Raw genomic sequence first — 25931 nt, forward strand, 5'->3', positions numbered from 1 at the left:
TAAAGTTTGTATTTAGTGTCAATTTTTTCTTACATTGACAAATAACACTAGCATCCTCATTATGTCCACAATCGTGTACCCTTATTCCATTATTAGGACAGCTTGTGATAGATGTCTCACTTCCTGAACATTGAACATCATCAAGCTCAATCGGACCAGTCCCTTGACCAAAATAAGCTCGCCCTGGAGCTTGGATAGCTTGTCCTAGTTTTAATTGTCGACATACAACTTGAGCGTCGTTGATGTCCCAGCCATTATCACATATTGTACCCCATTCTGTGCCATCGTAAACTTCAACTCGTCCCTCATAGATATTGCTGCCATTCACAAGTCTAATGTTTACTAAATGAAACAAATGTACAAGTTAAATTCAGTTCTTTATATTGATATATCTCTCACATGTGAAGCTAAACTCTCTATTTGAATATCAATGTAAATCTGACATAAGTAACTCAGCAGGACAGTTAAATTTTCAATGGTATAACTGCAAAATGTTATAACAACTAGTAAGCATATTATATAATTGTTACAGTATCTTCCTTTTAATAAATAAGCTCTATGACCGATAAATTCTTTGCAAACAAATAGTTTGCTGAAGACAACAAATGAATTGCATTAATGAATCCATTTTTTGTAAATTCCTTACAATTCGGCTTTTGCCCACGGAGTGTATGTTAAAGGTTTTGTTGATTGTAATAATAAAAGAAAATAATAATACTAATTAATGCTTTAAAAAAAATTAAATTTAAAACTTCTTCAATATGAAGGATAAATAAATAATGAGGTAAATCTTAATATGCGATAATATCTGCCCATAGAATTATTCTATTTTTTTGCAATAATAAACCTGATATTTGTTAACATTTTAAGCTTTCATCACTAAATAACATTATCTTCATTATTAGTTTATTTATTATTTTCTGGTACCTTTTTACATTTATGTCTACTGTTTTGTAAAAATTGAATGAACTGAAATAAACAGATATAAAATTAAATGATGAATGAATATGTGTAAATGGATAATACATTTCTTAAACAAAATTATGATTTTGAGATTGCAACCAAATAAAAAATAAACTGGTTCTGTTTTTCAACTCTGACAAACTGCCCATTATTTTTAAGATGAGAAGCTACTTGAAATTGCTGAACGTTTTTATTTTAACATTTAATGAGTAATATAACTGGGACGTGGATAAAAAGTGTGAATGGTGGCAATGAACAAAAATATTGAAAAGATTAGCTTATGAACAAAACAAAATTGATTTTCCTTTTAAACTGGGATAAACATTTCCTAGTTAAAAAAGTTGTCTTGGCCTTACAGTATTGTTGTTTTCTGTGTTAATCCTTTTTACAGTTACTACTTTACCTACCACAAATAACACTAGCATCCTCATTATGTCCACAATCGTGTACCCTCATTCCATTATTAGGGCAGCCTGTGATAGATGTCTCATTTCCTGAACATTGAACATTATCAAGCATAATCGGAGCAGTCCCTTGACCAAAATGAGCTTGCCCTGGAGCTTGGATAGCTTGTCCTAGTTTTAATTGTCGACATACAACTTGAGCGTCGTTAATGTCCCAGCCATTATGACATATTGTACCCCATTCTGTGCCATCGTGAACTTCAACTCGTCCCTCATAGATATTGCTGCCATTCACAAGTCTAATGTTTACTAAATGAAACAAATGTACAAGTTAATATCAGTTCTTTATATTGATATCTCTCTCTTTGAAGCTATAACTCTCGTTAAGTATATTTGAATATCAATGTTAATCTGACATAATATATTGTTTGAAGGTTTGCATGGCGAAATAAAATGTTTATAATTCACAATTCTGAGGACGATCAAAGCATATTGATTGAAACGTCGAGAAACTCAACAGTTCTTTTCAGAACTAATATACGTGGTGTACCGCAAATTTATTATCAATGTGATATAAGTTACTCAGGACAGTAGCGACTGTTGAGTTTTCATTGGCATACTGCAAAATGTTATAACAACTAGTAAACATAGGTTACCTAGTATCTTCCTTTCCAATAGGTTTTACGACCAATAATTCTTTGCAAACAAATAGTTTGCTGAAGACAAAACATTAATTACATTAATGAATCCATTTTTAAAAGTTGAATCACTTTGGCTCTTGTAACTAAGTGTTATATTGAAAGCTTTACTGATTATAATAAAAAGAAATAGTAATGTTATTAAAAAGTTTAAAACTAAATTTAAAACCTCTTCAATATAAAGCATAATTTAATGATGAGAAGATTTATCTTAATATAAGATAATATCTGCCCATAGAAAAATGCTATTTTTTGTAATAATACATCTGATATTTTTAACATTTTAACCTTTCATCTCTAAATAATGTTATCTTCATTACTTTTTTTTTATTTTCTGGTACCTTTTTACATTTATGTCTACTGTGTTGTAAAAATTAAAAGAACTGAGATAAACAGATATCAAATTAAACGATGAATGAATATGTGTAAATGGATAATACATTTTTTAAACAAATTATGATTTTGAGATTGCAACCAAATAAAAAATAAACTGGTTCTGTTTTCCAACTCTGACAAACTGCCCATTATTTTATAAGATGAGAAGCAGCTTGAAATTGCTGAACGTTTTTATTTTAACATTTAATGAGTAATATAACTGGGACGTGGATAAAAAGTGTGAATGGTGGCAATGAACAAAAATATTGAAAAGATTAGCTTATGAACAAATCAAAATTGATTTTCCTTTTAAGCTGGGATAAACATTTCCTAGTTAAAAAAGTTGTCTTGGCCTTACAGTATTGTTGTTTTCTGTGTTAATCCTTTTTACAGTTACTACTTTACCTACCACAAATAACACTAGCATCCTCATTATGTCCACAATCGTGTACCCTCATTCCATTATTAGGGCAGCCTGTGATAGATGTCTCACTCCCTGAACACCGAACATTATCAAGCATAATCGGACCAGTCCCTTGACCAAAATAAGCTCGCCCTGGAGCTTGGGTAGCTTGTCCTAGTCTTAATTGTCGACATACAACCTGAGCGTCGTTAATGTCCCAGCCTTTATCACATATTGTACCCCATTCTGTACCATCGTAAACTTCAACTCGTCCCTCATAAATATTGCTGCCATCCACAAGTCTAATGTTTACTATTAAAATTAAACAAATGTACAAGTTTCTTTATAAATGTAATATTAATTAATTATATTAATTACTGTTATAATCTTTAAATTATTAAATATGACAATTAGATAAATAACACTACTTCTGTACTATATTATAATATCTATTAAATTATGATAAATAAATGTACCGGAACTTGAACCAAAATAAATAAATAAAAAATAACTATTAGATTACTATATAATTTACTTTTGCCTTTGTAAATATGTTGATGTATTTTTCATGTATGTGAATTTGTATTTTTCATATTTATTAATGTTTTACCAGTACTTTTGTAAGTTCAACAATGTTTACTCAGTTGCAATAAATGAATTTGAATTCGAAGTTTGTATTTAATGTGTGTATTTTCCCTACCTTGACAAATAACACTAGCATCATCATCGTGTCCACAATCGTGTACCCTCATTCCATTATTAGGGCAGCCTGTGATAGATGTCTCACTTCCTGAACATTGAACATTATCAAGCATAATCGGACCAGTCCCTTGACCAAAATGAGCTTGCCCTGGAGCTTGGATAGCTTGTCCTAGTTTTAATTGTCGACATACAACTTGAGCGTCGTTGATGTCCCAGCCATTATGACATATTGTACCCCATTCTGTGCCATTGTGAACTTCAACTCGTCCCTCATAAATATTGCTGCCATCCACAAGTCTAATGTTTACTATTAAAATTAAACAAATGTACAAGTTTCTTTATAAATGTAATATTATTTAATTATATTAATTACTGTTATAATCTTTAAATTATTAAATATGACAATTACATAAATAACACTACTTCTGTACTATATTATAATATCTATTAAATTATGATAAATAAATGTACCGGAACTTGAACCAAAATAAATAAATAAAAAATAACTATTAGATTACTATATAATTTACTTTTGCCTTTGTAAATATGTTGATGTATTTTTCATGTATGTGAATTTGTATTTTTCATATTTATTAATGTTTTACCAGTACTTTTGTAAGTTCAACAATGTTTACTCAGTTGCAATAAATGAATTTGAATTCGAAGTTTGTATTTAATGTGTGTATTTTCCCTACCTTGACAAATAACACTAGCATCATCATCGTGTCCACAATCGTGTACCCTCATTCCATTATTAGGGCAGCCTGTGATAGATGTCTCATTTCCTGAACATTGAACATTATCAAGCATAATCGGAGCAGTCCCTTGACCAAAACGAGCTTGCCCTGGAGCTTGGATAGCTTGTCCTAGTTTTAATTGTCGACATACAACTTGAGCGTCGTTGATGTCCCAGCCATTATGACATATTGTACCCCATTCTGTGCCATCGTGAACTTCAACTCGTCCCTCATAGATATTGCTGCCATTCACAAGTCTAATGTTTACTAAATGAAACAAATGTACAAGTTAAAATCAGTTCTTTATATTGATATATCTCTCTCTCTTTGAAGCTATAACTCTCGTTAAGTATATTTGAATATCAATGTTAATCTGACATAATATATTGTTTGAAGGTTTGCATGGCGAAATAAAATGTTTATAATTCACAATCCTGAGGACGATCAAAGCATATTGATTGAAACGTCGAGAAACTCAACAGTTCTTTTCAGAACTAATATAGGCCTACGTGGTGTACCGCAAATTTATTATCAATGAGATATAAGTTACTCAGGACAGTAGCGACTGTTGAGTTTTCAATGGCATACTGCAAAATGTTATAACAACTAGTAAACATAGGTTACCTAGTATCTTCCTTTCCAATAGGTTTTACGACCAATAATTTTTTGCAAACAAATAGTTTGCTGAAGACAAAAAATAAATTACATTAATGAATCCATTTTTAAAAGTTGAATCACCTTGGCTCTTGTAACTAAGTGTTATATTGAAAGCTTTACTGATTATAATAAAAAGAAATAGTAATGTTATTAAAAAGTTTAAAACTAAATTTAAAACCTCTTCAATATAAAGCATAATTTAATGATGAGAAGATTTATCTTAATATAAGATAATATCTGCCCATAGAAAAATGCTATTTTTTGTAATAATACATCTGATATTTTTAACATTTTAACCTTTCATCTCTAAATAATGTTATCTTCATTACTTTTTTTTAATTTTCTGGTACCTTTTTACATTTATGTCTACTGTGTTGTAAAAATTGAAAGAACTGAGATAAACAGATATCAAATTAAATGATGAATGAATATATGTAAATGGATAATACATTTTTTAAACAAATTATGATTTTGAGATTGCAACCAAATAAAAAATAAACTGGTTCTGTTTTCCAACTCTGACAAACTGCCCATTATTTTATAAGATGAGAAGCAGCTTGAAATTGCTTAACGTTTTTATTTTAACATTTAATGAGTAATATAACTGGGACGTGGATTGATTGATTGATTGAAATATATATTTATACTGGGTAACCTCTTCAGTCAAAGACTGGTCTCCCAGAGGGCCCAGTTGGTGATCAGTGGCTGTGATGTACTAATACACCGGGGTAACCCCCTACTCGTCTCGAAAGATGTACTAGGTTATTTAAAGTGCACACGAGCTAGATGTGTACACTGGACCTACGGTTTATAGTCCTTATCCGAGAAGACTCGTTCTACCACCACAACCATGGAGTGAGTGAGCCTCGAACCCCTGCCGATGTTATGGCTACGTAATTACGGTTCGACTGTCTTAACCGCTCGGCCACTCACAAAGTAAGGATACAAAGGACACAAAGTCTGAATGGTGGCAATGAACAAAAATATGAAAAAAACACATTTTCCTTTTAAACTGAGATAAACATATTGACATTTCCTAGTTAAAAAAGTATCTTGGCCTTAGAGTATTGTTGTTGTCTGTATTTAGTGATCCTTTTTATACAGTTACTACTTTACCTACCACAAATAACACTAGCATCCTCAGAATGTCCACAATCGTGTACCCTCATTCCATTATTAAGACAGTGTGTGATAGATGTCTCATTTCCTGAACACCGAACATTATCAAGCATAATCGGACCAGTCCCTCGACCAAAATAAGCTTGCACTGGAGCTTGGATAGCTTGTCCTAGTCTTAATTGTCGACATACAACTTGAGCGTCGTTAATGTCCCAGCCATCATCACATATTGTACCCCATTCTGTGCCATCGTGAACTTCAACTCGTCCCTCATAAATATTGCTGCCATCCACAAGTCTAATGTCTGCATAAGAACAATTACAACATAAGTTTAAAACATATCTTTACATGTATACTGCTATTAATCCTACTTGAATGTTAGTAATAGTAGTAGTACTTTTTCACGGTATTCTTGATAATATTATTATGCCCTATACAAATAAGTAAATAAATAGTTTGCGGAAAATGTTTACTGAAGCCTAAAATTAAATTATTATTATTACTTAATTACTGCTTATCATCTTTAAATTATCAAGTGCGACAATTAGATAAAATAATATTCGTATATGATACTATGCAACGAAAATGGAAGGGATATACGGCGATCAAAACCAGTCAAATCTTATAAAGTGTGACGTAACAATCATATGTAATAATACGCATACAAAGTAGAAGCGATGTCCGGCGATCAAAACCTGTCAAATCTTATAAAGTGTGACGTAACAATCGTATGTGATAATACGCATACAAAATGGAAGTGATGTCCGGCGATTAAAACCAGTCAAATCTTATAAAGTGTGACGTAACAATCGTATGTGATAATACGCATACAAAGTAGAAGCGATGTCCGGCGATTAAAACCAGTCAAATCTTATAAAGTGTGACGTAGCAATCGTATGTGATAATACGCATACAAAATGGAAGCGATGTCCGGCGATTAACACCAGTCAAATCTTATAAAGTGTGACGTAACAATCGTATGTGATGATACGCATACAAAGTAGAAGCGATGTCCGGCGATTAAAACCAGTCAAATCTTATAAAGTGTGACGTAGCAATCGTATGTGATAATACGCATACAAAATGGAAGCGATGTCTGGCGAATAGAACCAGTCAAATGTTATAAAGTGTGACGTAACAATCGTATGTGATAATACGCATACAAGTGATGTCCGGCTATCAAAACAATGAGTATTTTAAAGATGAACATACATTCTTATAATTCGATAAAGGTGAAATAAAAACATATTATATTTAAGCTTCAATATTACACTGTTTAATTTAATGGTATTGTTTGTTTCCTCTGGTTAATCAATGGAATATTTAATATACAAGGAGAATAAAAAATGCCAAATGTAGCTTTAACCTCTTTTTTTCTTTAAATTTTATATAATTTTTGATAACAAACACTCTCTCTTAGTCCATAGTGTATTGTAATATCGTCTGTTAGTACTAAAGTTTGTATTTAGTGTCAATTTTTTCTTACATTGACAAATAACACTAGCATCCTCATTATGTCCACAATCGTGTACCCTTGTTCCATTATTAGGACAGTCTGTGATAGATGTCTCATTTCCAGAACACTGAACATCATCAAGCATAATCGGACCAGTCCCGTGGCCAAAATGAGCTTGCCCTGGAGCTTGGATAGCTTGTCCTAGTCTTAATTGTTGACATACAACTTGAGCGTCGTTAATGTCCCAGCCATTATCACATATTGTACCCCATTCTGTGCCATCGTAAACTTCAACTCGTCCCTCATAAATATTGCTGCCATTCACAAGTCTAATGTTTACTAAATGAAACAAATGTACAAGTTAATATCCGTTCTTTATAATTGATATATCTCTCAATGTAAAGCTATACTCTCGTTAAGTTATAAAAGCTGATGTGATTCTGACATAAGTAACTCAGGACATTAAATTATATTCCTGTAATATCTTTTTGATTCCCGAACCTTAAAATAATCATAAGATTGTGCCCGTCCATTGTAATGGTACCTAATATAGTATTATAAATTACTGCTATTAAACAGTTTAAAACTAAATTTAAAACCTGTTCAATATAACGAATAATTAAATGATGAGGTATATCTTAATATGAGATAATATCTGCCCATAGAAACATTTTTAACATTTTAAGCTTTCATCACTAAATAACATTATCTTCATTATTAGTTTATTTATTATTTTCTGGTACCTTTTTATATTTATGTCTACTGTTTTGTAAAAATTGAATAAACTGAAATAAAATTAAATGATGAATGAATATGTGTAAATGGATAATACATTTCTTAAACAAATTATGATTTTGAGATTGCAACCAAATAAAAATTACAACTGTTTCTGTTTTCCAACTCTGACAAACTGCCCATTATTTTATAAGATGAGTAGCAACTTGAAATTGCTGAACGTTTTTATTTTAACATTTAATGAGTAATATAACTGGGACGTGGATAAAAAGTGTGAATGGTGGCAATGAACAAAAATATTGAAAAGATTAGCTTATGAACAAATCAAAATTGATTTTCCTTTTAAACTGGGATAAACATTTCCTAGTTAAAAAAGTTGTCTTGGCCTTACAGTATTGTTGTTTTCTGTGTTAATCCTTTTTACAGTTACTACTTTACCTACCACAAATAACACTAGCATCCCCATTATGTCCACAACTGTGTACCCTCATTCCATTATTAGGACAGCTTGTGATAGATGTCTCACTCCCTGAACACCGAACATTATCAAGCATAATCGGACCAGTCCCTTGACCAAAATGAGCTTGCCCTGGAGCTTGGATAGCTTGTCCTAGTTTTAATTGTTGACATACAACCTGAGCGTCGTTAATGTCCCAGCCATTATCACATATTGTACCCCATTCTGTACCATCGTGAACTTCAACTCGTCCCTCATAAATATTGCTGCCATCCACAAGTCTAATGTTTACTATTAAAATTAAACAAATGTACAAGTTTCTTTATAAATGTAATATTAATTAATTATATTAATTACTGTTATAATCTTTAAATTATCAAATAATGACAATTAGATAAATAACACTCCTCCTGTACTTTATTACTGTATAATATCTATTAAATTATGATAAATAAATGTACCGGAACTTGAACCAAAATAAATAAATAAAAAATAACTATTAGATTACTATATAATTTACTTTTGCCTTTGTAAATATGTTGATGTATTTTTCATGTATGTGAATTTGTATTTTTCATATTTATTAATGTTTTACCAGTACTTTTGTAAGTTCAACAATGTTTACTCAGTTGCAATAAATAAATTTGAATTCGAAGTTTGTATTTAATGTGTGTATCTTCCCTACCTTGACAAATAACACTAGCATCCTCATCGTGTCCACAATCGTGTACCCTCATTCCATTATAAGGGCAGCCTGTGATAGATGTCTCATTTCCTGAACATTGAACATTATCAAGCATAATCGGAGCAGTCCCTTGACCAAAATGAGCTTGCCCTGGAGCTTCGATAGCTGGTCCTAGTTTTAATTGTCGACATACAACTTGAGCGTCGTTAATGTCCCAGCCATTATGACATATTGTACCCCATTCTGTGCCATCGTGAACTTCAACTCGTCCCTCATAGATATTGCTGCCATTCACAAGTCTAATGTTTACTAAATGAAACAAATGTACAAGTTAATATCAGTTCTTTATATTGATATCTCTCTCTTTGAAGCTATAACTCTCGTTAAGTATATTTGAATATCAATGTTAATCTGACATAATATATTGTTTGAAGGTTTGCATGGCGAAATAAAATGTTGATAATTCACAATCCTGAGGACGATCAAATCATATTGATCGAAACGTCGAGAAACTCAACAGTTCTTTTTCAGAACTAATATATGTGGTGAACCGCAAATTTATTATCAATGTGACATAAGTTACTCAGGACAGTAGCGACTGTTGAGTTTTCAATGGCATACTGCCGCAAAATGTTATAACAACTAGTAAACATAGGTTACCTAGTATCTTCCTTTCCAATAGGTTTTACGACCAATAATTTTTTGCAAACAAATAGTTTGCTGAAGACAAAAAATAAATTACATTAATGAATCCATTTTTAAAAGTTGAATCGCTTTGGCTCTTGTAACTAAGTGTTATATTAAAAGCTTTACTGATTATAATAAAAAGAAATAGTAATGTTATTAAACAGTTTAAAACTAAATTTAAAACCTCTACAATATAAAGGATAATTTAATGAGAAGATTTATCTTATTATGAGATAATATCTGCCCATAAAAAAGGCTATTTTAACCTTTCATCTCTAAATAACATTATCTTCATTATTAGTTAATTATTTTCTGGTACCTTTTTACATTTATGTCTACTGTTTTGTACAAAAATTGAATGAACTGAAATAAACAGATATAAAATGAACAAATATAAAATGAACAGATATAAAATGAACAGATATAAAATTAAATGATGAATGAATATGTGTAAATGGATAATACATTTCTTAAACAAATTATGATTTTGAGATTGCAACCAAATAAAAATTACAACTGTTTCTGTTTTCCAACTCTGACAAACTGCCCATTATTTTATAAGATGAGTAGCAACTTGAAATTGCTGAACGTTTTTATTTTAACATTTAATGAGTAATATAACTGGGACGTGGATAAAAAGTGTGAATGGTGGCAATGAACAAAAATATTGAAAAGATTAGCTTATGAACAAATCAAAATTGATTTTCCTTTTAAACTGGGATAAACATTTCCTAGTTAAAAAAGTTGTCTTGGCCTTACAGTATTGTTGTTTTCTGTGTTAATCCTTTTTACAGTTACTACTTTACCTACCACAAATAACACTAGCATCCCCATTATGTCCACAACTGTGTACCCTCATTCCATTATTAGGACAGCTTGTGATAGATGTCTCATTCCCTGAACACCGAACATTATCAAGCATAATCGGACCAGTCCCTTGACCAAAATGAGCTTGCCCTGGAGCTGGGATAGCTTGTCCTAGTTTTAATTGTTGACATACAACCTGAGCGTCGTTAATGTCCCAGCCATTATCACATATTGTACCCCATTCTGTACCATCGTGAACTTCAACTCGTCCCTCATAAATATTGCTGCCATCCACAAGTCTAATGTTTACTATTAAAATTAAACAAATGTACAAGTTTCTTTATAAATGTAATATTAATTAATTATATTAATTACTGTTATAATCTTTAAATTATCAAATAATGACAATTAGATAAATAACACTCCTCCTGTACTTTATTACTGTATAATATCTATTAAATTATGATAAATAAATGTACCGGAACTTGAACCAAAATAAATAAATAAAAAATAACTATTAGATTGCTATATAATTTACTTTTGCCTTTGTAAATATGTTGATGTATTTTTCATGTATGTGAATTTGTATTTTTCATATTTATTAATGTTTTACCAGTACTTTTGTAAGTTCAACAATGTTTACTCAGTTGCAATAAATAAATTTGAATTCGAAGTTTGTATTTAATGTGTGTATTTTCCCTACCTTGACAAATAACACTAGCATCCTCATCGTGTCCACAATCGTGTACCCTCATTCCATTATTAGGGCAGCCTGTGATAGATGTCTCATTTCCTGAACATTGAACATTATCAAGCATAATCGGAGCAGTCCCTTGACCAAAATGAGCTTGCCCTGGAGCTTGGATAGCTTGTCCTAGTTTTAATTGTCGACATACAACTTGAGCGTCGTTAATGTCCCAGCCATTATGACATATTGTACCCCATTCTGTGCCATCGTGAACTTCAACTCGTCCCTCATAGATATTGCTGCCATTCACAAGTCTAATGTTTACTAAATGAAACAAATGTACAAGTTAATATCAGTTCTTTATATTGATATCTCTCTCTTTGAAGCTATAACTCTCGTTAAGTATATTTGAATATCAATGTTAATCTGACATAATATATTGTTTGAAGGTTTGCATGGCGAAATAAAATGTTGATAATTCACAATCCTGAGGACGATCAAATCATATTGATCGAAACGTCGAGAAACTCAACAGTTCTTTTTCAGAACTAATATATGTGGTGAACCGCAAATTTATTATCAATGTGACATAAGTTACTCAGGACAGTAGCGACTGTTAAGTTTTCAATGGCATACTGCCGCAAAATGTTATAACAACTAGTAAACATAGGTTACCTAGTATCTTCCTTTCCAATAGGTTTTACGACCAATAATTTTTTGCAAACAAATAGTTTGCTGAAGACAAAAAATAAATTACATTAATGAATCCATTTTTAAAAGTTGAATCGCTTTGGCTCTTGTAACTAAGTGTTATATTAAACGCTTTACTGATTATAATAAAAAGAAATAGTAATGTTATTAAACAGTTTAAAACTAAATTTAAAACCTCTACAATATAAAGGATAATTTAATGAGAAGATTTATCTTATTATGAGATAATATCTGCCCATAAAAAAGGCTATTTTAACCTTTCATCTCTAAATAACATTATCTTCATTATTAGTTCATTATTTTCTGGTACCTTTTTACATTTATGTCTACTGTTTTGTACAAAAATTGAATGAACTGAAATAAACAGACATAAAATGAACAGATATAAAATGAACAGATATAAAATGAACAGATATAAAATGAACAGATATAAAATTAAATGATGAATGAAAATGTGTAAATGGATAATACATTTCTTAAACAAATTATGATTTTGAGATTGTAACCAAATAACAAATAAACTGGTTCTGTTTTCCAACTCCGACACTGCCCATTATTTTATAAGATGAGAAGCAGCTTGAAATTGCTAAACGTGTTTTAAACATTTATTGAGTAGGTCTAATATAACTGGGACGTGGATTCAAAGTTTGAATGGTGGCAATGAACAAAAATATGGAAAAGATTAGCTTATGAAAAAAACAAAATTTATTTTCCTTTTAAACTGAGATAAACATTTCCTGGTTAAAAAATTTGTCAGTATTGGTGGTGTATGTATTAATCCTTTTTACAGTTACTACTTTACCTACCACAAATAACACTAGCATCCTCAGTATGTATACAATTGTGTACCCTAATTCCATTATTAGGACAGTCTGTGATAGATGTCTCACTTTCTGAACACTGAACATCATCAAGCATAATCGGACCAGTCCCTTGACCAAAATGAGCTCGCCTTGGAGCTTGGATAGCTGGTCCTAGTCTTAATTGTCGACATACAACCTGAGCGTCCTTGATGTCCCAGTCATCATCACATATTGTACCCCATTCTGTACCATCGTAAACTTCAACTCGCCCCTCATAAATATTGCTGCCATCCACAAGTCTAATGTCTGCATAAGAACAATTACAACATAAGTTTAAAACATATCTTTACATGTATACTGCTATTAATCCTATTTGAATGTTAGTAATAGTAGTAGTACTTTTTCACGGTATTCTTGATAATATTATTATGCCCTATACAAATAAGTAAATAAATAGTTTGCGGAAAATGTTTACTGAAGCCTAAAATTAAATTATTATTATTACTTAATTACTGCTTATCATCTTTAAATTATCAAGTGCGACAATTAGATAAAATAATAATCGTATATGATACTATGCAACGAAAATGGAAGGGATATACGGCGATCAAAACCAGTCAAATCTTATAAAGTGTGACGTAACAATCATATGTGATAATACGCATACAAAATGGAAGCGATGTCCGGCGAATAAAACCAGTCAAATCTTATAAAGTGTGACGTAACAATCATATGTGATAATACGCATACAAAGTTGAAGCGATGTCCGGCGATTAAAACCAGTCAAATCTTATAAAGTGTGACGTAAAAATCGTATGTGATTATACGCATACAAAGTAGAAGCGATGTCCGGCGATTAAAACCAGTCAAATCTTGTAAAATGTGACGTAACAATCGTATGTTATTATTATTCTTTATTTCATATAAAACATCAAAAAACGCCACCATGCCACAAGTTACCACTAGTGGCCAAAGGCCAGATTGTGGGTAACTTCGTATGTGATAATACGCATACAAAATGGAAGCGATGTCCGGCGATTAAAACCAGTCAAATCTTATAAAGTGTGACGTAGCAATCGTATGTGATAATACCCATACAAAATGGAAGCGATGTCCGGCGATTAAAACCAGTCAAATCTTATAAAGTGTGACGTAACAATCGTATGTGATAATACGCACACAAAATGGAGGTGATGTCTGGCGATTAGAACTAGTCAAATCTTATAAAGTGTAACGTAACAATCGTATGTGATAATACGCATACAAAATGGAAGCGATGTCCGGCGATCAAAACCAGTCAAATCTTATAAAGTGTGACTTAACAATCGTATGTGATAAAACGCATACAAAATGGAAGCGATGTCCGGCGATTAAAACCAGTCAATTCTTATAAAGGGCGACGTAATCTATTTTAAGTAGAAGGTGTTTTACTGTGATATGATTTATTAAAGTAGAAATTGTAATTTAATTTGACACTTAAGAAAAATGTTAATTTTATTACTTTAAAGAAAAGAGGGTGTTATGTTTGCTTACACCTGTCTAATATGTAAATTAGCTTCATATAGCCATTGTCTCCGTTTCTTTTGTAACCATATAGACCTACACAGAATAATTATTAAAAGTATACTGTCTTTGCGGTATAGAGAGAAATGATGTCATGTTATTCATTGTACGCATGCGGGGAAATTGGGACGTGTTTCCCCGCTCCCCAGTGACACACACTATTGCTACGTATTGTGCACACACTGAACAATCTACACGCGAAGTGACACACACTATTGCTACGTATTGTGCACACACTGAACAATCTACACGCGAAGTGACACACACTACTGCTATACGTATTGTGCAGCACACACTGAACAATCTACACGCGAAGTGACACACACTATTGCTACGTATTGTGCACACACTGAATAATCTACACGCGAAGTGACACACACTATTGCTACGTATTGTGCACACACTGAACAATCTACACGCGAAGTGACATACACTATTGCTACGTATTGTGCACACACTGAACAATCTACACGCGAAGTGACACACACTATTTTGCTACGTATTGTGCATACACTGAACAATCTACACGCGAAGTGACATACACTATTGCTACGTATTGTGCACACACTGAACAATCTACACGCGAAGTGACATACACTATTGCTACGTATTGTGCACACACTGAATAATCTACACGCGAAGTGACACACACTATTGCTACGTATTGTGCACACACTGAATAATCTACACGCGAAGTGACATACACTATTGCAACGTATTGTGCACGCACTGAACAATCTACACGCGAAGTGACACACACTATTGCTACGTATTGTGCACACACTGAACAATCTACACGCGAAGTGACACACACTATTGCTACGTATTGTGCACGCACTGAGCAATCTACACGCGAAGTGACACACACTATTGCTACGTATTGTGCACGCACTGAACAATCTACACGCGAAGTGACACACACTATTGCTACGTATTGTGCACACACTGAACAATCTACACGCGAAGTGACACACACTATTGCTACGTATTGTGCACACACTGAACAATCTACACGCGAAGTGACACACACTATTGCTACGTATTGTGCACACACTGAACAATCTACACGCGAAGTGACATACACTATTGCTACGTATTGTGCACACACTGAGCAATCTACACGCGAAGTGACATACACTATTGCTACGTATTGTGCAGCACACACTGAACAATCTACACGCGAAGTGACACACACTATTGCTACGTATTGTGCACGCACTGAGCAATCTACACGCGAAGTGACACACACTATTTCTACGTATTGCAACAACAACATTACCAAGTACTTTATTTCTATCTTACATAGTAGAACACTAAGATAATGATGAATACTGGTGGTGTGATAACAATGAGTATTTTAAAGATGAACATAAATTCTTATAATTCGATACAGGTAAAATAAAAACATATTATATTTAAGCTTCATTATTACACTGTTTAATTTAATGGTATTGTTTGTTTCCTCTGGTTAATCAATGGAATATTTAATATACAAGGAGAATAAAAGATGCCAAATGTAGCTTTAACCTCTTTTTTTCTTTAAATTTTATATAATTTTTGATAACAAACACTCTCTCTTAGTCCATAGTGTATTGTAATATCGTCTGTTAGTACTAAAGTTTGTATTTAGTGTCAATTTTTTCTTACATTGACAAATAACACTAGCATCCTCATTATGTCCACAATCGTGTACCCTTATTCCATTATTAGGACAGTCTGTGATAGATGTCTCATTTCCAGAACACTGAACATCATCAAGCTCAATCGGACCAGTCCCTTGACCAAAATAAGCTCGCCCTGGAGCTTGGATAGCTTGTCCTAGTTTTAATTGTCGACATACAACTTGAGCGTCGTTGATGTCCCAGCCATTATCACATATTGTACCCCATTCTGTGCCATCGTGAACTTCAACTCGTCCCTCATAGATATTGCTGCCATTCACAAGTCTAATTTTTTCTAAATGAAACAAATGTACAAGTTAAATTCAGTTCTTTATATTGATATATCTCTCACATGTGAAGCTAAACTCTCTATTTGAATATCAATGTAAATCTGACATAAGTAACTCAGGACAGTTGAATTTTCAATGGTATAACTGCAAAATGTTATAACAACTAGTAAGCATATTATATAATTGTTACAGTATCTTCCTTTTAATAAATAAGCTCTATGACCGATAAATTCTTTGCAAACAAATAGTTTGCTGAAGACAACAAATGAATTGCATTAATGAATCCATTTTTTGTAAATTCCTTACAATTCGGCTTTTGCCCACGGAGTGTATGTTAAAGGTTTTGTTGATTGTAATAATAATAGAAAATAATAATACTAATTAATGTTTTTAAAAAAATTAAATTTTAAATTTATACTTAATATGCGATAATATCTGCCCATAGAATTATTCTATTTTTTTGCAATAATAAACCTGATATTTGTTAACATTTTAAGCTTTCATCACTAAATAACATTATCTTCATTATTAGTTTATTTATTATTTTCTGGTACCTTTTTACATTTATGTCTACTGTTTTGTAAAAATTGAATGAACTGAAATAAACAGATATAAAATTAAATGATGAATGAATATGTGTAAATGGATAATACATTTCTTAAACAAAATTATGATTTTGAGATTGCAACCAAATAAAAAATAAACTGGTTCTGTTTTTCAACTCTGACAAACTGCCCATTATTTTTAAGATGAGAAGCAACTTGAAATTGCTTAACGTTTTTATTTTAACATTTAATGAGTAATATAACTGGGACGTGGATTGATTGATTGAAATATATATTTATACTGGGTAACCTCTTCAGTCAAAGACTGGTCTCCCAGAGGGCCCAGTTGGTGATCAGTGGCTGTGATGTACTAATACACCGGGGTAACCCCCTACTCGTCTCGAAAGATGTACTAGGTTCTTAAAGTGCACACGAGCTAGATGTGTACACTGGACCTACGGTTTATAGACCTTATCCGAGAAGACTCGTTCTACCACCACAACCATGGAGTGAGTGAGCCTCGAACCCCTGCCGATGTTATGGCTACGTAATTACGGTTCGACTGTCTTAACCGCTCGGCCACTCACAAAGTAAGGATACAAAGGACACAAAGTCTGAATGGTGGCAATGAACAAAAATATGAAAAAAACACATTTTCCTTTTAAACTGAGATAAACATATTGACATTTCCTAGTTAAAAAAGTATCTTGGCCTTAGAGTATTGTTGTTGTCTGTATTTAGTGATCCTTTTTATACAGTTACTACTTTACCTACCACAAATAACACTAGCATCCTCAGAATGTCCACAATCGTGTACCCTCATTCCATTATTAAGACAGTGTGTGATAGATGTCTCATTTCCTGAACACCGAACATTATCAAGCATAATCGGACCAGTCCCTCGACCAAAATAAGCTTGCACTGGAGCTTGGATAGCTTGTCCTAGTCTTAATTGTCGACATACAACTTGAGCGTCGTTAATGTCCCAGCCATCATCACATATTGTACCCCATTCTGTGCCATCGTGAACTTCAACTCGTCCCTCATAAATATTGCTGCCATCCACAAGTCTAATGTCTGCATAAGAACAATTACAACATAAGTTTAAAACATATCTTTACATGTATACTGCTATTAATCCTACTTGAATGTTAGTAATAGTAGTAGTACTTGTTCACGGTATTCTTGATAATATTATTATGCCCTATACAAATAAGTAAATAAATAGTTTGCGGAAAATGTTTACTGAAGCCTAAAATTAAATTATTATTATTACTTAATTACTGCTTATCATCTTTAAATTATCAAGTGCGACAATTAGATAAAATAATAATCGTATATGATACTATGCAACGAAAATGGAAGAGATATACGGCGATTAAAACCAGTCAAATCGTATAAAGTGTGACGTAACAATCGTATTTGTTTGTTTTATCTTTATACTGGGTGACCTCGAAAACGCATACAGAATGGAAGCGATGTCCAGCGATGAAAACCAGTCAAATCTTATAAAGTGTGACGTAACAATCGTATGTGATAATACGCATACAAAATGGAAGCGATGTCCGGCGATCAAAACCAGTCAAATCTTATAAAGTGTGACGTAACAATCGTATGTGATAAAACGCATACAAAATGGAGGCGATGTCCGGCGATTAAAACCAGTCAAATCTTGTAAAGTGTGACGTAACAATCGTATGTGATAATACGCACACAAAATGGAGGTGATGTCTGGCGATTAGAACCAGTCAAATCTTATAAAGTGTGACGTAACAATCGTATGTGATAAAACGCATACAAAATGGAGGCGATGTCCGGCGATTAAAACCAGTCAAATCTTATAAAGTGTGACGTAACAATCGTATGTGATAATACGCACACAAAATGGAGGTGATGTCCGGCGATCAAAACCAGTCAAATCTTATAAAGTGTGACGTAACAATCGTATGTGATAATACGCACACAAAATGGAAGCGATGTCCGGCGATCAAAACCAGTCAAATCTTATAAAGTGTGACGTAACAATCGTATGTGATAATACGCATACAGAATGGAAGTGATGTCCGGCGATTAAAACCAGTCAAATCTTATAAAGTGTGACGTAGCAATCGTATGTGATAATACGCATACAAAATGGAGGCGATGTCCGGCGATTAAAACCAATCAAATCTTATAAAGTGTGACGTAACAATCGTATGTGATAAAACGCATACAAAATGGAGGCGATGTCCGGTGATTAAAACCAGTCAAATCTTGTAAAGTGTGACGTAACAATCGTATGTGATAATACGCATACAAATTAATTGAAGTGATGTCCGGCGATCAAAACCTATCAAATCTTATAAAGTGTGACGTAACAATCGTAGGTGATAATACGCATACAAAATGGAAGCGATGTCCGGCGATTAAAACCAGTCAATTCTTATAAAGGGCGACGTAATCTATTTTAAGTAGAAGGTGTTTTACTGTGATATGATTTATTAAAGTAGAAATTGTAATTTAATTTGACACTTAAGAAAAATGCTAATTGTATTACTTTAATGAAAAGAGGGTGTTATGTTTTCTTACACCTGTCTAATATGTAAATTAGCTTCATATAGCCATTGTCTCCGTTTCTCTTGTAGCCATATAGACCTACACAGAATAATTATTAAAAGTATACTGTCTTTGCGGTATAGGGAGAAATGATGTCATGTTATTCATTGTACGCATGTGGGGAAATTGGGACGTGTTTCCCCGCTCCCCAACTAGTCCAGTCAATCTAGTGATATTTAGAGGTAAACCCACCACAAATTGCAATAGTAACGAAACATTAATTTTTTCATTCCAAATGTAGTTTATAATGACATATTAAAAGTCACCGAAAATTGAAGCATTGGAACACATTATTTTTTACGTAATCTCAACAACTATATAGTGATTTTATTCCATAAATATTTTGGGGTAGGGGGTAACATTTATGCCCATAACTTGTGGTTTTATAATCCAATCTCAATAATCTTGATATCAATGTGTAGAATATATATTTCTTTCTAATATGCAATTTAAAAAAACAAAATACAACATTTATTTATATAACTAGAGGTCAAAAGGTTATTGACCTTTTACAAAAACTCATTTTTTTCCTTAAAAAAATGATTAACTGTAATATTGTGCCATAATTGTATATGCATTTAATCAAAATTGTGTTTATCTGTACCTATCGATATATAAAATAGGAAACATGATGTTAACTAGAAGAATTTTAAAAGTAATGATGTACTATTCTTAATTGAAATTGATTCTTGATCAAATGTCATGTAAACAATTTTGGGGTAGGGGGTAGCGTTTATGCCTATAATCCATTGTTTTATAATCATATCTAAATAGCTTTAGTACCAATGTGTAGAGTATATATATCCTACTAATAATATACATTAAAAAAACAATTAATACAACAGTTATACGTAACTAGAGGTCAAAAGGTCATTGACCTTTTACAAAAACTCAAATTTTCTTAAAATAGCGTAAAACTAAATTATGTTTATATATATTATATTATATTTTGGAAGTATTTGGTGCAAATAATGTTTTTCCTGTACCTATTGTATCGTCATGAAATAGGAAAAATGATGCTAGCTAGAAGAAAATTGAAATTCATTAGCGGTATGTACTATTGTTGATTAATTAATGAGTCTTGATAATTTGGAATCAACTCATGATTTACTATAGATAGATTTTTAATAATTTTAGTATCAACGAATGTACGTAATGACAAGTATTTGATCTTCGCAGGGTTGCGTCTTCTCTCCTCTCCTGTAGGCCTATATTATATACACGGATGACTGTCGGAGCAAACAGGACAATAGTCATCTTTTCAAATTTGCTGACGACACTGTCTTGCTGTCTCTCCTTCAAAATTCACAGGACGGTCATGGTTCCGCATTAGATGGTTTTATCCAATTTTGTGGAAACTCCTACTTGGAACTCAATGTGACCAAAACCAAGGAGATAATTGTAGATTTTAGGAAGGAGAAAGGACGCAGCCCTCTGGTATCCCCCACAAATGACGAACCAGCGATATTGTCCATTCCTTTAAATACCTAGGTACTATATTTGAGGACAATCTCAGCTGGGAATTAAATACAGAGGCAATAGTAAAGAAAGGACACCAGAGACTTTATCTGTTAAGGAAGCTGAACCATTTTAATGTCGATAAAGTAATTCTCATGGTTTTTTATAATTCCTTTATTGAGAACGTTTTAACTTTTTTCCTTTATATGCTGGTTTTTTAGTCTTAGGGTCAAAGAGAGAAACTCACTACAAAGAATTGTTAACTTAAAGATGTATTGTCCCTTTGACTAATTAAAAAAAAAATTTTTTTTTATATTTCGAAAAAAAGTGGGTCATTTTGAAGTATCATAATAGTTATTAACTTTCACCAAAAATTAGTCGAAAAAAAAATAATTTAACCAAAATACAGACGTTTTTTTGTTCAAAAAATAACTTTGACTTCCAGTCAAAGTTTTCGATCAAAACATATCTCATAATGCAACGCGCTTGTTTGGGTACTCTGTATGCATAATCATAAAACTTCCTCGCGATCTGTGTTAAAACACCTTCTCAACCGCGACGAGTTGTAAACAATCCTAATTAGCATCAGGCATAATGCATACTCGTGGTTTGAAATCTTTGTTTACTTTTGCTCGTGACGATTTTCCCAACGAAATGTAATCAAATTAATTTACCTGTTAATTACGTAAACTTGTTTTTGGCTCGAATTTTCAACTTAAAGTGGATAACTTTAATATTACTTTGATATGGCCAATTTATATTTAGAATATTTTTTTTTTCATTTTTTGTGTTTCAAGGGACAATACATCTTTAAGTTCTAAATTAATAGGTTGTCAACTTCGTAGCTTATCTTCCTTCTGTGACATGCAAACTCTAGAAAAAAGTTAGCTATTCTAAAAAATGTCTTGTTCGAGCTCATGCCTCATGGGCGTCGCTTTCAATGCCCGGCATGTAGAACAAACTGGAAAAGAAATTCGTTTTTGCCAGTTACCATCCGACTCTTAAATTCTTGAACTTTGACTCTTGTTATATTGTACTGTATATTGTGATATTTTTGTATATTTTGTAAGATCATTTTAATCCAGACCTTTTTATTTGAATTGCTCCGTGTGGGATGATATTGTTTAATCCTTCAAATAGAAAAGGACTCACAACTTATATGTCATCAGTATCACTTTCTTGTTCGGGTATTAGTACAGTGCAATGCCATTGCATTCACCACATGTAGTTCTAGTTACCCCTGAATGCTTCAAGGAGATACTTAGGTTCTGGCTTTAAGTTTGTGTGTAGAGGAACCATGTTTCCATCATCTGATCTTCCATCCCCAATCCTCGGTACACATATCAACCCCACTCCATTGCTAAAAGATAACTTGAACTTGAACATGATGTTAAGTACCTTGGTTGTGGTACGATTATGAAGTTGGCGATATGCGAGGTTGTACTTGTAGATGGGATGGAGTCAAAGGCATTCCACGTTGTCCAGGTAGTCCATTGTACAGACACACTAAACCATTTTCTCTAGCAACCACAATGTCATCCTTTGTAGCTTGTTTGCATCTGAAGACTAACAGCATAATGTCAGAAATAAGTGCAATGACACGCTTTTTTTAGAGCCACTTGTTTTCCAATTCCGAAAACTCTGGATGTTTTGTCACCAGTATCGCATGAGCAAACAGAAGGTTATCACAGATGTCTCTCAAATGTACTGTTTGAACCAGTTTGATAGTCCAGCATCTCAGCTCCAGTCTAAAGAATATCACAAGATGTTTTAAATGCTTGACTGCAGATGAGCACTAGTAGATCCGTGTCATCGGATAATGACAGATGTTTTCCTGTTTGCTGATTCAATGGTTTTTTTACTATCCGAAAGAACATCTGCATCAGCAGCTGCATTCACTCATTGCCATGTTGTTCAAATACTAGTTACGAAGATTTATAAATTGTTGTTTGTTACAGAAAGTGATCCTATTTTGTGGAACATGTCACTGGTAAAATATACAGGGACACTACCACCTTACCCGCCTTACCATGTGCGCCGTCTTTGGTGGATGAGCCGCTTTCATAATTATCAAAGACTATGCAGAGCAATATTTTTTACAGATCTCTACACTATTCCATGGAATGCTGTGCAGTAGAGCACTACCATCTAAAATTTAGGCCTACTGGACATCATTCAGTGAGTTGGATGTATTAGATTATTCAGAAGAAGTTGTTTCCACGTGGCATCATGTTGGTTTATTAGCTGAAAGTATTGTAAGTTGGTAGTTTCAAAAAGTGTTGGTGGATAACAAAGTCACCTCGAGTCTCCTCTGGAACTGTAGGATTGATGCACACATATGACTTTATTGCCAGGATCTTGAATACATTGCAAGACTTCCTGACCAAAATATTCAATGCTAATACCACATTGCTAATATTCCGAGTCATCTGCAGTAACTCCCGTGTCAATGGTATGAAGTCTCTGAGTCGTAACCAAATGGATTTTTCAATTGCCATTGTGTTCCTGACGTGTGGCCATAAGGTCTTATGTTGGCCGCTGCTGGAGTAACGCCCTGATACTATTACAAGGCATTACATACATTTCAGCGCAGATTTGGTCTGGATGTACGCATTCCTATATTCTCTTGTCAAACCTCTGGTTTTCTTTGAGGCTTCTCATAGAAACTTTTTCAATCACCAGGTCTGTTGACAATCCAGCCCAGATGGTCCGAACGTCATACAACATGGAGGTCATTGTCAAACTGCTGTTGAACATCTTTGTATTTCTACTGGTTAAAAAATCGTTAAAATACTTATACATCCCAATATAAATACTGTAACCATGGCAACACAAATGCCATCTGGAAAAAATGTAAATGTAGATCATCCAGAAGCAACAGGAACGGAGATGTCACTCATCTGCATCTTGAACTGGTCATGTGTATCGCGTTGGACTGAAATGTTCACCCCAGGGTATCCCTGTGTGTATACCATTGTTGTTTACAGCGAAAACAACATTTTTAGCCAAAATTGACACATTATGTTGTGTTTTTCCGCAAAAATGACATTCTAAATAAAATGTTATGACTATAAGTTTGATATCACTGAATAGGAAATTTAATAAGCTTTCGGATGACATAAATCCCACTTGTATATAATGTATTTTAAATGGTTAAATATATGTAATTAATGGGGCATATTAATTTTGACTTAAAATGACCTTTATTGACCTCTGACCCCTTGACCCAATGCTTGGATTTTCGGTGACTTTTAGTATGTCGTTCTACACATTATATAGAATTCAAAAATACTAGCTTTGTTACTATTGCAATTTGTGGTGGGTATATCATTAGATTGACTGGACTAAACTGCACACATTTTTTTATGGTTTGTAGGTCCAGGCGGCGATCGACGAAACAGCGATTGACCTGACCTAGTTAGATCGTCGCAAATCAGCACCATATTGCTACAATCTACACGCGAGGTGACACACTATTGCTACGTATTGTGCACACACTGAATAATCTACACGCGAAGTGACAAACACTATTGCTACGTATTGTGCACACACTGAATAGTCTACACGCGAAGTGACAGACACTATTGCTACGTATTGTGCACACACTGAATAATCTACACGCGAAGTGACACACACTATTGCTACGTATTGTGCACACACTGAACAATCTACACGCGAAGTGACAAACACTATTGCTACGTATTGTGCACACACTGAACAATCTACACGCGAAGTGACACACACTATTGCTACGTATTGTGCACACACTGAACAATCCACACGCGAAGTGACACACACTATTGCTACGTATTGTGCACGCACTGAACAATCTACACGCGAAGTGACACACACTATTGCTACGTATTGTGCATACACTGAATAGTCTACACGCGAAGTGACACACACTATTGCTACGTATTGTGCACACACTGAACAATCTACACGCGAAGTGACACACACTATTGCTACGTATTGTGCACGCACTGAACAATCTACACGAATCTACACGCGAAGTGACACACACTATTGCTACGTATTGTGCACACACTGAGCAATCTACACGCGAAGTGACATACACTATTGCTACGTATTGTGCACACACTGAACAATCTACACGCGAAGTGACACACACTATTGCTACGTATTGTGCACACACTGAACAATCTACACGCGAAGTGACACACACTATTGCTACGTATTGTGCATACACTGAATAATCTACACGCGAAGTGACACACACTATTGCTACGTATTGTGCACGCACTGAACAATCTACACGCGAAGTGACACACTATTGCTACGTATTGTGCATACACTGAATAATCTACACGCGAAGTGACACACACTATTGCTACGTATTGTGCATACACTGAATAATCTACACGCGAAGTGACACACACTATTGCTACGTATTGTGCACGCACTGAACAATCTACACGCGAAGTGACACACTATTGCTACGTATTGTGCATACACTGAATAATCTACACGCGAAGTGACACACACTATTGCTACGTATTGTGCATACACTGAACAATCTACACGCGAAGTGACACACACTATTGCTACGTATTGTGCACGCACTGAATAATCTACACGCGAAGTGACACACACTATTGCTACGTATTGTGCACGCACTGAACAATCTACACGCGAAGTGACACACACTATTGCTACGTATTGTGCACACACTGAACAATCTACACGCGAAGTGACACACACTATTGCTACG

The 25931-nt window shown here is 33.5% G+C and overlaps 1 protein-coding gene across 1 annotated transcript in view; it reads right to left on the reverse strand.

Annotated features, from left to right (window-relative positions):
- Positions 1 to 25931, reverse strand: part of LOC144849016 (scavenger receptor cysteine-rich domain-containing protein DMBT1-like) — a 113640-nt gene that overhangs the window by 12380 nt on the left and 75329 nt on the right. Inside the window, exons 4-17 of the mRNA XM_078705969.1 lie at positions 17921 to 18223; positions 16298 to 16606; positions 13091 to 13393; positions 11589 to 11897; positions 10889 to 11194; positions 9392 to 9700; positions 8692 to 8997; positions 7545 to 7853; positions 6060 to 6362; positions 4241 to 4549; positions 3544 to 3852; positions 2850 to 3155; positions 1371 to 1676; positions 34 to 342 (exon numbers count right to left, since the gene is read on the reverse strand). Coding sequence (XP_078562095.1) covers positions 34 to 342; positions 1371 to 1676; positions 2850 to 3155; positions 3544 to 3852; positions 4241 to 4549; positions 6060 to 6362; positions 7545 to 7853; positions 8692 to 8997; positions 9392 to 9700; positions 10889 to 11194; positions 11589 to 11897; positions 13091 to 13393; positions 16298 to 16606; positions 17921 to 18223 — 4296 coding nt within the window. The remainder of the gene's footprint in view (positions 1 to 33; positions 343 to 1370; positions 1677 to 2849; positions 3156 to 3543; positions 3853 to 4240; positions 4550 to 6059; positions 6363 to 7544; positions 7854 to 8691; positions 8998 to 9391; positions 9701 to 10888; positions 11195 to 11588; positions 11898 to 13090; positions 13394 to 16297; positions 16607 to 17920; positions 18224 to 25931) is intronic.

This window comes from Antedon bifida, chromosome 7 (genome assembly GCF_963402885.1).
Source record: "Antedon bifida chromosome 7, ecAntBifi1.1, whole genome shotgun sequence".
NCBI lineage: Eukaryota > Metazoa > Echinodermata > Crinoidea > Comatulida > Antedonidae > Antedon > Antedon bifida.